This window comes from Styela clava, chromosome 11, assembly GCF_964204865.1.
Source record: "Styela clava chromosome 11, kaStyClav1.hap1.2, whole genome shotgun sequence".
Taxonomy (NCBI): Eukaryota; Metazoa; Chordata; class Ascidiacea; order Stolidobranchia; family Styelidae; genus Styela; species Styela clava.
In genome coordinates, this window is record NC_135260.1 from 2,439,910 (window position 1) to 2,453,626 (window position 13,717).

The following is a 13,717-nucleotide window of genomic DNA, read 5'->3' on the forward strand; positions in this document are numbered from 1 at the left end:
TTAGGACCAATCATACCTTTCCTCTCCCTTCGGATAAATACGAAAATCTTATCATATGCTGCATAGCGGGGGCTAGCGTAATTAATATTGATATTGCTGGTTCTTGATTGTAAATTATTAAAAAAATTATTTTAAAATATCCTATAATGAACATGTTTATACAATACAAACACTTCCGTGATTTTGTAAGATTTATTTGACGTCACTACTTCACGCACTATTGCTCTTCTGATTGACACAAAGACACGCTCTGCTTCTCATTTGCCACGAATGCACGATTTTCGGAGAGCGAATCTTGTAGATTGAGCGTCGTTTTTTGTCTGACATTGGTGAGTTTTTGAACAATTTATAAGATGGAAAAGTTGTATTCTATACCGTATTCTGTACTTCAATTACCTAATTTAAAACTGAAGAAGCCATCATGGATTTCTCAACCATCAGCGATGACCGTTTTTGCCGCTGTGATGGTGTCTTATTTTTTGGTTACGGCAGGTGAGATTTCTGGATTTTCTGTTTTTGAATTTCGTTCTAGAAGCATATTGTTAAATGCGGATGTTTTTCCGTTATACCAGGAAAACATTGTGTTGCGTTAAACTGTAATTACATTAAGGGCGGCCCAATGTCACTTTTAGACTTCACGAGGTACAGATTTAGCAATGCAAGCCATATTATAGAATTATACATATTTTAGTAACATTGTTAGTATGTCGAATTTCCTGTACATTTTCTCATCTACAAACCATGTTCTATCCATTTATTTCACACCATGTATTGTGTATTATGTAGAAATGGGTTTTATCCGATAAATAAAAATATATTGTTCAAAAGAACAAAAGAAAAAGTACACCCACCTTACGGGCTGTTTTTGTTTTAGGAATTATTTATGATGTCATTGTTGAGCCACCTAGTGTTGGACAAACTGTCGATGAAAGAGGGAACGCAAAACCTGTTGCCTTCCTGGCTTATAGGTCTGTATCCTATATTTTGAATATTCCTCTTTAATCTACACCATGAAATTTTTATAAAGTGTTTTTACACCTAGAATCTGAACTGAATTGCTGGACTCTTTTCCGTTGCAGGGTGGTTCACGTAACCGCTGGTCGGTTACAGCTTACTCCACCACGAAGTGCATCTGAAACCAATACCTGGCTAACTAATCCCATACCCGATATGTACTGGTTACCTGACAAGAAGCTGTGATCCACCATAACGGCTTTTTTTTTCTCCAGGATAAAAATGTGAATCCTATCTCATATACAGAGTCCACAATATGTCTAACTATATTACCAGTTCACATTGCCACCCAATTTGTTACACCCTGGGTATCAGTATTTTGTTTTTTCACCATACAGAAATAATGTGATGTGGTAAGCATGAGATATGTAAGCTACTTGAGATATATAACTTGGCCGTAATTCAGACCCGTTATACCCAAGATCAACACTACTCAATACGGATTCTTCTAGGGCTTTTATCATAGTCTCATTTCTGTACAAATTTTCATATTTTTGTAAATTCAAAATTTAAAATGCTCCGTCTGACTATCAGCGTAGGTCTTGTGGTAATCTGGCCTCACTCATGTGTATCATGCTTACTTAATTCTACATACCGTATTTGCTCATTTTGTAGCCTGGGCCCATATTTTTTTAACCAAACTCACTAACCGGGCCCTTATTCAAGCACGGGCGCTTTTTATTTTTAAAGTAAAATTATACACACAAATTACGGTATCTTTGAAAACAAATAGTTGACGATATCAATCCTTTTTCCATGTCAATTAATTCACGTCAAACGCACGTTGAAATGACGCACTTGGGGTTCGCGACGCCCGGTTTAAGAACCACGGTGTTACGTAATCAATGCTATCTGTTATGTAATTGGACGCCTAAGGCGTGAGTGTTATCTACCAGCGCTTAAAATTCAACAGGGTTGTGACAAAAGCCCTGTTATTTCCTATTGTTTTCTACCACTGAAAAATCAGCTTTTACATCGGGCGGGTATTCGAGCACCGGTCCTTATGTATTTTTATGTTCTGTTCACACGGGCAGCTATTCAAAGGGACCTTATTCAAGATCGGGCGTTGAAACGAGCATATACGGTAGTCCCAGTAGCTCATGAAATTTTAGTGGTTGCCTGTAACTTTGCTTACAGATAGTCTTCTTTCACTCTGGGCATTTCAGTGCCTGTAACTCTGCTTATTTTATTCTTTTTAATTTTGACAGGGTGAACGGTCAATACATCATGGAAGGTCTTGCGTCCTCGTTTCTTTTCTCACTAGGTGGTGTAGGATACATTATCTTGGATAAATCAAACGCTCCGAACATTCCAAAACTCAATCGAACCCTTCTACTTGTGATTGGCATGATTGCTGTCATCCTCAGCTTTTTTATGTCAAGAGTTTTCATGAGAATGAAGCTACCGTGAGTTGAATTTGTTTTCTTTTTACGACAATTATTCACCGTTTCACCTCGAAATAGGCACTAGGCTACATAAGCAGCCACTGTTTTCTAATGATATGTAAAGAGCTTCTTTATGCCGAGGGTCTCCATTTTTTGGCCCAAAATTTCTGTGGCCTGGGAAAACTACAAAAAAGCAAGAAATTCTTTCCGCAAAAATAGGCACATTCACGTAATAATAAGAATGCCACCTTGTAGCAAAAACAGTATCGTCATTCATTACTGCTCACGTCAATCCAACTTAATTTGCCAATAACTCTAGCAATTTTTAATAGGTTTGTGGCCAGGGATGGCCATTTCCGAATACCAAACTATTCCGAATACATTCTAAAATAATGTTTTCGAATCTGGAATTCCGAATACATTCTAAAATCGAAAATAACTCATTTTTGTTTTAGTTGATTAAAACCCAGTAAATTAGGAAATAAGCTTCAATAGAAATATCAGAATGAAGCCACAGACCAACAGTATATGTACACAAAGTAATTGATAGTTTATAGCTATCAATAAAAAATAATAGCAACTTGTGACACAGTCAGTTTATTAAAATTATTCACTTTGTACAAATGACCATATGAAAAGATAGCCAAGGAGTTGTCTAACGCTTTCTATCATTGGTACCATGATATTACGATAATAGTCGAGTCTATTGACAAAAATACCACTTGTATTCAGATAATTGTGTATATTTTCTGAGAGTAATAAAATTTATTGGCAACAACAATCGAAAATCCATTGTGCCTTTGAAAATTCTAATATTTAAGCCTAGAGTATTCTACTACCTACCAGTATATTTGTATATAAATTTATGTGAACCATATTGTTATTATGTGTAACATATTGTTGTGTTTGGAGTTAGAAATAAATTAGTAGAGAATAGATGACCACCACTGCCAGCGTGCAGCCAGGATTTTCGAAATCGGAAATTCTCATTGCCGCCTGTAATGCCCACCGCGATTCCGCGCTCGTTAAAACAGCCGTCTTCTTGTCAGCGTATAATGATCATTCTGTTATGTAAAATATTCAATCCATGACAACTACGAGATTCTAAAATATCTATATATATTAATTTAATGTGTCCAACATAACTCGCGGTTGCTTCTTCTTACGTCAAAAAAAACATTACTATTCGTTCCACGGCAATCTGTGACCTAAAATTACGAGATAAACTGCCTGATGTATTTAATTTAAATACGCATTTTTGCAATCTTGACAACTCGTTAACGCCGTTAGAAAAATCTCAAATAATTATATAAAATCCTGTTAAGTGTAGAGAATAATTCATTTCATACAATGAATATACATATAAAGTTTAGCAGTAAATTTAAACTACATATTCATCGCCGCGATTATGCCACCTGTTAAAAGAGTCGACTTTTACAACAAATAATATAACAACGAATATATATTTTTCTGTTGTGCAAAGTGATGATTTCGTGACCGACACGGGCATATTTAAAATGTCTTGCTCTTATTAATTTAATTGTCTTCAATTTAACCTGCGGTTGCGTCGACAAAATAAAATCCTCACCACTCTTATATACCATTGCAATCCGCGGCCATAAAAATCAAAACGTGAGGTAAACTGTCCGATTAAATATTGTTTTATCCGTATTTTGCGAATTCGGCAAATATTTAGATGTACTTGTTAACAGTGACTCCGCTCGATCGAAATGCTCAAAGTAAAATATCTCAGAGTAAAATTTATTTCATCACAATAAAATTGATTGAATATACTTTAGATTAATTATATTATATGCATCCTCACAACCAGAGAAAAAGTCGCGTTTCAAACCTTGTATCGTGTTAACCCGAAAATATTCGACGGCAATTTAAAGTAATGGATAATCAGGCAAATCCCGCCCTCAATTCGTGACGATATGTTTCTAAACGCCGACCAATCATAATGTGTGCCAGAGGCACACGAAATTTTGCAATTTTCACTGCCTAGAAAAGCGTTTTTCAAATTTTCGCGGGCTTCAATAAAACTTATGTTGTTTACGGTTTTATTTTCAGTATTTTAAATTGCCGCTTTTCAATCAAAAAGTTGCGTTGTCTTTAGAAACTCGCCGCCGATGAGCGTATTTACCAGATTCACAATTCCGTGCCGAACAAAAATAAAATAAATGTTATCGTTATCGTGGAACAAATTAGTGGAAAATTTTTGTTTTAGATAAAATAACACAATCGTAAAGGCGTTTACGGGCCTAAATAACACGTTACGCTGATGAGTGATGAAAACAATCACGCGCAAGTTTCTATCGAGAATGTTTTCATTCAACGGAAACGTCTTGAAAGCGGCGTCGAAAATGTGTGACGTCACACAAATATCCGATATTCTTATGAACGTGAATTCCGATATTCGAATGACGAGATATTCGAATACATTCGAATACTTTATTCGAATTGGCCATCCCTGTTTGTGGCTCATCTGAAAATATTACTGTGCCCAGAAGCGAGCGATGGTTCACTGGTTTTGAGAGCAGTGCACTAGGCCATTACTCTTTTACTTATATGTGTGTCAAAATTGCTCTTTTCTCTGGCGAGCCATTGTTATTGCATTATTAAGTACAAACTCACTTACGGGCATTTACGAATATATTATTAAGGGTGGTTCGTGTATACACTCTATCACCAAGTTCATGCTTTCGAAAACAAATAACTGGCTAACTAATCCTATACCCGACCTGGACTGGTAACCGAATGAGAGGTTGTGGCTGACATATGATTAGGTCATCTTATCAGCTTTCCTCTCCCCCTTGGATAAATATGTAAATTCCTCTCCTAATATCAAACTCTCATTCATTTTATTTCCTTTCTTTTCCAGGGGATATCTTCAGTCCTGAGAAGTTCAAGTTATTTCATTGAAGCAAAATCAGCACTTCCTCATCAAAACATGAAGCTAAAATTTATAAAAAAAACTCAAACTAATTTTATGAAAATGAAATCTATTTAAACATGACTATTTTTGAATGTATCGATAACATTATTTCAAAACACATTCAAAATAGTAAAATTGTTAGTTTGGCAATCTCTGTAATAAAACATAGTCTTTATATATATAAGAACTATTGAAACTCATCAAAATTACCAAATTTTTGATTTTGTGATGTCTTATTCTGGTTATGAATTTTTAAAATCACGATAAATAAAAGGTTTCTATGACTGTTATTTGCTTGTGTAATATTTAGGGAAAATTGGGTACTCCCGTAGTATGTGTACCATGTTAGGTTTAGTCCATCATTTTATTCCGATTTTCCTTATTTTAGTTCTATTAAGAGTTCGGGGACGGTCTGTGTTAGCCAAGTGAATATACCCCCTGCCCATAGGTTTAAGTCCCTTTACACAGCTTGATGTAAAGTTGGCAGACAAAATTAGTTACCTCCATATTGGTACACGCACTTCTGTCGAGCGCTGAAAAATTGGTCTTGCTGTGTTATCCATATGAATTGACAAATCAGACATTTTCTGTGATAAGTTGTTTCAAACAAGTATTTACTGATACAGGAAGTGAGACAGGGTGTAAGGAGATTGTTATAGCTTATCTGGGATGGCTTAGTTGAATTATATTGGCCAAAGTCTGTGGAGAAGGGGTGATGTTCCAGAACTGGCTCGGCAGTGTGGCGCATCATGATAAGTGCTAGGAATAAGGACTCCTCGCTGTCGTGGGGTGGTTCGTTACGACTTTCTCCATCAAGTCGAACATTGTTCTCTATTTTGTCAGTGATACTGATTTTTCCAAATGAAAATATTTGAAATTCGATTTGTTTTAGACATCCTCGACTCTCACCATGATATTTTAAGAATTCATAGGGGGTTACCACATTTGTGAATCACAACCTAAGTGTCATTAGTTCAAATTTAAGCGCACCAGACCATGAGACTATAAAAATATTAGAAAGAAGCATATTTGTAAGCACAATGGTCCATGAATGTACGTTGCTATCCCGCATGTTCCAAATTCTATCTCTCCATAAAACTATGTAGATTCACACTCAGTAATTCTGTTATTACTGTAAATATATTTATTGCTATGATAAAGTAAGATACATTTGAATAAATAGTACTTTCTAAAAACATAATACTTACTGGTTGTGTGGTCGTACAATTAGTTATTATGTTAACAATTATGTACTTGGTACATAAACTCATAAATCCCAAGGCGTTGCTGTCTCAAGGTTAAGATCTCAAATTTGAGTATTGCTGGCAAACCTCAAACTCAATAGTTCCTCCAAATTCCTGTTTCATGGAGATTTAATGACCTAATAAAGATTCTTCAATAAATGGAAAGTCAGGTCTGTTGAGATTCCAAATATCAACAAAGGTAGTTGTAAAGTACCGGACATATTGGAATATGTCAGCTGTCAGGGACAAAAATATAATGATTACTTAGTAGCAAAATATATATATAAATCATGATCTTGCAATTAATTAAATAAAACTTATGATGTAAATGAATAAAAAGCACATTAAAAAAAATTAGTTTCAATTTGACATAGCTACTAGTAAGTGCAACAGTACACCAAATTATACTACTTGATGTCAGCAAAGTTTTTTATATTATAAGACATTTTGCTAAAAGCAAGGCCATGCACCAGTGGCATATCTGCTGCCCGTGGAGAAAATTTACGATAAAAACGCTAGAAATTTTCTTTACCCCTGGTTGATGTAAATTTCAGCTCCGAACTCACAAGAAATTTAATTTTTGATAATGAATATCCGCAACTCAGCATGGTAATTTTGCTAACAGAAGAAATATACCCATTACAACTTCTTAGCTTCCGAAACTAATTTCTTTATGCCAACCATCCATTGCATAACACTTGAAGAGTGATCGCACATTAACGCAACATGGATATCCCAGGCTTCAGAGTACTTTTTCACCATCAAATGTTTCGTCAGCAAATCCATTTTTTCTTTAACAATATTCGGTAATTTGTTATCATTTAACTGTTTTTCTAAAATGTCGATTTTTTTCAAAATTGTTTGTCCAACTTGTTTCGAAAAAATATTCTCTTTCTCGCAATTTTCGACAATATTTTTAAGCTCTGTGACTACATCAATATCCATGGTCTCTAAATCTACATTTTCCATCTCTTCAGACTTTTTCAACTCTTCATTAGTTGTTTCTGCACCCTCAATTGGACTAAAAATGGCAGGAGTGGGATTTGTTGCTGAATTTTCTGAAGACATAGGATTGAACATTGTAGGCATTGTATTCGTTTCTTCATTTTGGTTCGCAATTTTAGTTTTATTCGTTAATTCAGAAGATTTTTGAAGTTTTGTGTCATCTGGAGGAGGTCCAGAAATTTGAGGCGGGGGTAGAGAGCCATCTAATTGAGTTAGAGTTTTATTTTCTGTGTTTTGAATTTCCGAGGAATTTTTAGCAGATGGCATCTTCAAATCTGGTAACCCTACTCTCTTAGTGAGTAGATTTCTTCTACCAGTTGTCTGAGAATGAGTTTCATATGAGAGAGATGGGGGGTCGTTCCAACCGGGCCCGCCAGGATTCATTGTCTATTGTTTATTTGTAGATCTGAATGAAAGGAAAATTTGATTATTAAAGTATCTGTCCAATTTTAAATTGTTTTATATTTTTGGTACCCTCATATTATCTTTGATGATAAGATAGGATTTTCATATCTATGCTGATAAGATGGCTTAATTCAGTTCAGTTCCAAACCATGACAAATATGGGAATAGTTAACCCGTTATTCGCTCCGGGTGCGTGAATTTGATGGGTAGGCACAAGGGGTTTCATGTAGTTTTGTACCTAATGACTTTTAGTGGGCGTATATTTGGCAAGCTCTATGACATAATTGTGATGTCGTAGTCATGTAATTTTTGAATGGCATAGTCAGGTAGGGGTTAGGATTGATATGAAAAAATTGTCATGCTATGTCCACTAGAAGTACCTTAGGTACGAAACCACACGAGACCCGGCACAAGTAATACTGATTACAGATTTGCTAAGCAACTTTCGGGTCTGGTATAGTTTAGTACCACATAATATACTTCTAGTGGGCGTAGCATCGAAATTTTTCGACATGACAATCCTAATCCCCACCTGACTACGTCATCCAAAAATTATTTCACTACGACGTCACAATCACGCAAGATCGCCCGGAATGGCATCGGCGCCGACGATAAAGAACTGACTCACGTCAGCGATCTCTCATGCTGGGATCGTCGGGACAAGAAAACGAGAGAAATAGCTGTTCGATTTTGGATGCGCAGATGAATGCGTCTTGGATGACAGTTCGCATATTTTGAAGGGCTATATTACGTCACTGTGACATCGCATTGTTGTAATTTTTGGATGGAGTAGTCAGGTGGGGGTTAGGATTGACATGTGAAAAAACTGTTATGCTTCGCCCACTAGAAGTATGTGTGGTACTAAACTATACTAGACCCCAACATTCAAAAGCACACATATAAAGCGTTCGTTGGCACTTAAGATTAATTATAATCGTCTACAAAACAAATTACCTTTGGAAACCAGAACAAGATTTAATCCTGCAACTCGATTTTAAAATAAATTGACAAATCGTTAAAGTCATCTAATCTTAGTAAAAATCTCATTATTTTCAAAAATTTCTCAACCATTTATTGTCAAAACAATGCCAAATTAGTTCAATAAGTCATTTAAAATTTTGTAAATACTCCACATTTTAGTAAGATATAGCCTACCGGTACGATTTCACATTTCGAATGAAACTAATCCATCATTTCCAAATGCAAACTACCCAATCCTAACAAGACAAGACTCAGGCTGTCAAGACACACTTTTATAGACATAGACTACGAAAACAGATTTAAGTAATTTTTCTATTAACTCACCTTACGAGTGCCGGCAACTTTAAACCCACCAAAATGAAGAAAACCAGATATAGGACAGCCTCTCTCAGTCCAAAACAGTATACAAGAAAGCGACTTCAATCTAGTATTAGGGAAATCCCCCAACTTTTAACACGTCACAGGCGGTGACGTTCAAAACAAGGCAGCTGGCGGTGGTGACGCGAGTCACAAATACAGTAAAGAGGCACCAAGTAGCAGTTTTATCGCACCATCGAAGTTTATACAAATGTAAAAATTTATTATTTGAATATTCCCACATGCGGTCGTAACGGCAAACTATCGCTGATTTTATTGTGATTGTTTACTGATGTGATGCTTGCTTCAGAGAATCAGAGTGTTTTGTCCCGATAGAAAGTTTCGACCTTTAAAGTCTACACGCGCCCTCCTGATTATTGTCGTTTTTTCTTACTTTGTTATGTACTTGTATGTAATGAAATATTCAAAAATAAATTATTTTCTATTTATCTGATCCAGTAACCCAGCGCAGACAACCTGATGATATCGGTTGGGCAAAACGTGATTTAAAACCGGGCCATTCATTCACCCCGATGGGCCCATCGCTCGACTAGCGGAAACCGTTACTTCATACTTTTAGGTCATCCAAAAGCAGCGTTCACAAAATGTTTGATTGCAACTTCAGCATAAAAAACCGTTTGACAACTGCACCATCCCTAACAAGTTACCGTATTCTTTCCCATAAATTGATGCGGGGGAAGTCGTAACCGACCAGAAACCTGTGGGTATTGGATAGGATTTACATATTTATCCCGGGGGAGAGGAAAGCCGATAAGACGGCATATCCATATGGCGAACCACGGCCTCTCGTCCGGTTACCATTCCAAGTCGGGTATGGGATTAGTTATATTGTTTGTTTTCGGATGCATGGACTTGGTGGTGGAGGAAGCCGTAACCGACCAGCGGTTCCGGTCTGTTACGTGAACCACCCAACGACGGCGAGGAGTCCAGCAATCCTCTCGCACATAACCATCCCTGCACGGGATTCGAACCTGCGAACCCATGCAGAGTAATTAGAGGTGCGGTGGCGAGCGTATTGGTGCGGTGCCGAGCGTATTCCGAACGCTTAGCCTGTTGAGCCACACCGCCGCGCCTAAATGACCGCGCCTATTGACGAGAGAGGGGTTTGTAAAAGTGCGATGACCTACCTATGTTAAAACCTATAGGCAGGGGTATATTCACTTGGCTAACACAGCCAGTCCCCAAACTCGTAATAGAACTAAAATATAGAAAATTGGAATAAAATCATGCCCTAACCTTAACGTGGTACACATACTATGGGAGTACTCTTTTTTGTACCATGCCAGATTTCAAAACAGTATATCTCACTTTTCAATCAGTAAAACTAATTCTAACAGCCATATTACAATGTGCTTGAAACTTATATTTTTACAATAAATCGCTATGCATTGAGGAAAATGAACAAAGTTATGAACAGTGCCAAAAAAAAAAAAAATCAACAATTCAACTGTACCAGTTCAAAAAGTCCACAAAACAATTCCAGCTCTTTGAGAAATCCAATTTTACAAAAAAGATGTTTTCGGGGGTTGTAAAATGTCCAAAAACAACTACTTGAAGGCTAGGCATACATGGGTAGCAGTCCTGAGGTTTTTTCATATTTGTGGCGCATACATGTCGCACAACTGTGTTCTACACTGACATAGTGTTTGTACACATATTCACAGTATTTACACTATGTAAGTTTACTTTCTATGCAGGTAGTTTGAAAGGCACAAACACATTTTGGGACAAATAAGCAAACATTAAGTCCACCGGAAAGTCGAGCTGCATATGTTAGGAGCTCCTGCATGGATATATATTTTGATCGATTTCATATATTATTAACCATTCGTCAGATGTTACAGTTCTTATCAGAGTACACAATACAGTAAAATATTAATTTGAAATATTTACACATTGTAGGTGAACCATGAGATCATGCATATACAGAGCAATCAAAACCAAATGAAAAAATGGTGATTAGTAAACATCATGAAAATAGAGTTGCAATACAGAATGGGATGAAAAATATCCAAAACTAGGATGTCCAGAGTTTACTTTTAACAAAACAGAATTTAAACTCACGTGTAAAATGCCATATGGTATGACTATACAGTTATAAACAGTGGTGGGATTCAAAGTATTTGTCAGCCGGTTCCACTAAAAAGTCATATTTTTAAGCCGATTCTGTTACATGTTTTTTAGTAATTCTAACCGGTTCGCTGATTTCATAAAATCCCGTGAGACGGTTCTATAGAACCGGTGCAAACCGGCTGAAACCCACCACTGGTTATAAACCACCAGCAAGACCAGGTAAATTGTGTTATGACCAAAAATGGGATGTTAACATATCCAAAACTAGAGGATGTTGCAATCAGAGTTTAAATGAAACTTATAACTTGAACTTATCGAAAAATATGTGCAAAACGCTAATGGTATAATAATAGATATCGTGAATACTGTTTTAGCCACTAAAAATGGATGAGATGATCTAACATGCAATGTCCACATATCCAAGGCTAGCGATGTTCAGAATTTAGTGACTTCAAACATATCAAACAATTCATCAATATATGATAGATAAGGGTTTCTCAAACTTTTGTGAAAAACCTATGTGATAGATCATAGATTTTCAAAAAATGCATCCAAAATACAACCATTCCCTAACAGTCAAGCCCATACCATTAAATAGGTTCAAAAAATATCAGCTCATTCAAAAACACATTCACATGTCAGGTATATGCTATATCGTCCAGATATTTGGCAGCACAATCAAAAACTCAATTCTACACAGAAAAAATGTTTACTTTGTATTTTATTGATTCCAAAATGTGTTCCGACAGGCAGAGAGTTCCATTTTGTTTGCGTACTTAACAAATACTAACAATAAATTGGCTTTATGATGATATTCTGTTTGAATTAATGTTTAATTTGTATATATCACAAATTTGAGCTACACAAAAAAATTGTTCACCTCATGTAAATTAGTTACGATGTGCGTAACAAAAATACAAGTTTACTTTATGAATATCATGAAGCGAGCTACACGGAAGAATTAAATGTTCACTTTCATATAAATTAAACCACGATGAATCCTGTTTAAATTGACAAAAATACAAGTTTGCTAAGTGACTATACGTGACAGGAGCTACACAGAAAAATTCAATGTTTATTTTATATAAATTACTTTATGATGAGAGTCCCTAAATTAACAAAAATACATATTTTATTCATAGATGAAAAATTAGTCGCTAAGCTTAAATGAATTACTTAAAACAAAAAACTGAAACTTCCTAGATATGCAAAACAAAATTAACCACCAAAAAAAACTTTTTTTGAAAAAAATTCCTCAAGGAATTATGAGTTTATACATTTATTACACTAGATACTGAAAAGAGTGACTTAAAGGCAGAATGAATAAAATTGGGGAACACTGAAAAATATTCGTGAAAAAAACTTCAGTCATTTTTTAAATTGTTTGAATTTTAGATTTTTTTAAATTCTAAAATCCTCCCTTAGAGGGGAATCCCCAATTTTATTCACCCTACCTATTCAACAAAAAACTGTAATTATAATTTTCTGAAAGCGTCATTCAATAATTTCTTCTGTTGTATGATATGGGAGGCCTTGCTGCCTGATGCTGGCGCTGATTCTGGCTGACGGCCGGTGTAGCTGAATGATAAATGGAGTAGTTAGTAATATTTTTGTATTATGATTCCCATTTTGCATAAAAGATGCCACATTTTTCATCACAGTGTCACATTTTTTATCACGATGCCACATTTTTGAATCATGAGGACACATTTTTTACCTCGTGGAACACTTTTTGAGCATCATGAAATATTTTATAATGGGAAAATGGCACTTTTTTCGAGCAAACTGCGCCCATAGCTCGAGTCAGGGCTGCCATATGCTAGATACGCCACTAACCATACCCCCTAATATCAGGAGATACCTATACAACTTACTGTACCGTTCTTGACCACTTGCTGGTGTCCCTATTCTAGGTGTACAGTAGTCATAGTAACATTTTTGATTAGGATTCCCCATTTTGCATAGGATGATGCCATGTTTTTTTTATCACGATGCCACATTTTATAGTATAATGACACATTTTGTGCCTCGTGCCAAAATTTTTGTGAATTATGGAATATTTAAAACAAACACAGTTTCTTACATCCAGTAGGCATCTTGATGTCGGTGTTCACAACATGATGCCACTTTTTGCATTATTGTGACACATTTTACCGATCATGATGCCACGATGCGAGAAGCTTTAATTCTTTCCGTGCGGTGGGCACGTATACGTATCCACGACAAAACTCGCTAGATTGCGGCGGGTACGTTGATGTACTTCACTGTTTTATTCAGCAATGGGTCGCAAACTG

At 36.0% G+C, this 13,717-nt stretch overlaps 3 protein-coding genes across 5 annotated transcripts in view; 1 reads left to right on the forward strand and 2 right to left on the reverse strand.

Annotated features, from left to right (window-relative positions):
• Window positions 1-254: 254 nt before the first annotated feature.
• On the forward strand, window positions 255-5,627 carry LOC120347811 (oligosaccharyltransferase complex subunit ostc-B-like). The gene is made up of 4 exons (XM_039417915.2): window positions 255-492; window positions 875-968; window positions 2,223-2,420; window positions 5,284-5,627. The coding sequence occupies exons 1-4, from the start codon at window positions 354-356 to the stop codon at window positions 5,300-5,302; spliced, it is 450 nt and encodes a 149-aa protein (XP_039273849.1). The 5' UTR covers window positions 255-353; the 3' UTR covers window positions 5,303-5,627.
• An 831-nt stretch (window positions 5,628-6,458) lies between these two features.
• On the reverse strand, window positions 6,459-9,483 carry LOC120347807 (steroid receptor RNA activator 1-like). The gene is made up of 2 exons (XM_039417911.2): window positions 9,297-9,483; window positions 6,459-7,992 (listed from the first exon to the last, which is right to left on the reverse strand). Exon 2 carries the CDS (start codon window positions 7,968-7,970, stop codon window positions 7,221-7,223), a length of 750 nt encoding a protein of 249 aa, XP_039273845.2. The 5' UTR covers window positions 7,971-7,992; window positions 9,297-9,483; the 3' UTR covers window positions 6,459-7,220.
• Window positions 9,484-10,692: 1,209 nt separating this feature from the next.
• LOC120347791 (2-oxoglutarate dehydrogenase complex component E1-like) overlaps window positions 10,693-13,717 on the reverse strand; it is a 38,697-nt gene continuing 35,672 nt past the window's right edge. For all 3 annotated transcript variants that reach the window (XM_078117583.1, XM_039417883.2, XM_039417884.2), the window contains exon 21: window positions 10,693-13,001. In XM_078117583.1, the coding sequence (XP_077973709.1) occupies window positions 12,899-13,001 (103 nt within the window). In that variant the 3' untranslated portion in view covers window positions 10,693-12,898. The remainder of the gene's footprint in view (window positions 13,002-13,717) is intronic.

What these genes read in the sequence shown, in the direction of transcription:
- LOC120347811 (XM_039417915.2), top strand. Translation starts at nt 354, where the DNA reads ATGGAAAAGTTGTATTCTATACCGTATTCTGTACTTCAATTACCTAAT. An exon ending in TTATTTTTTGGTTACGGCAG is followed by an intron (nt 493 to 874) that starts GTGAGATTTCTG and finishes TTTTTGTTTTAG; the next exon opens with GAATTATTTATGATGTCATT. An exon ending in GTTGCCTTCCTGGCTTATAG is followed by an intron (nt 969 to 2,222) that starts GTCTGTATCCTA and finishes TAATTTTGACAG; the next exon opens with GGTGAACGGTCAATACATCA.
- LOC120347807 (XM_039417911.2), bottom strand. Translation starts at nt 7,970, where the DNA reads ATGAATCCTGGCGGGCCCGGTTGGAACGACCCCCCATCTCTCTCATAT.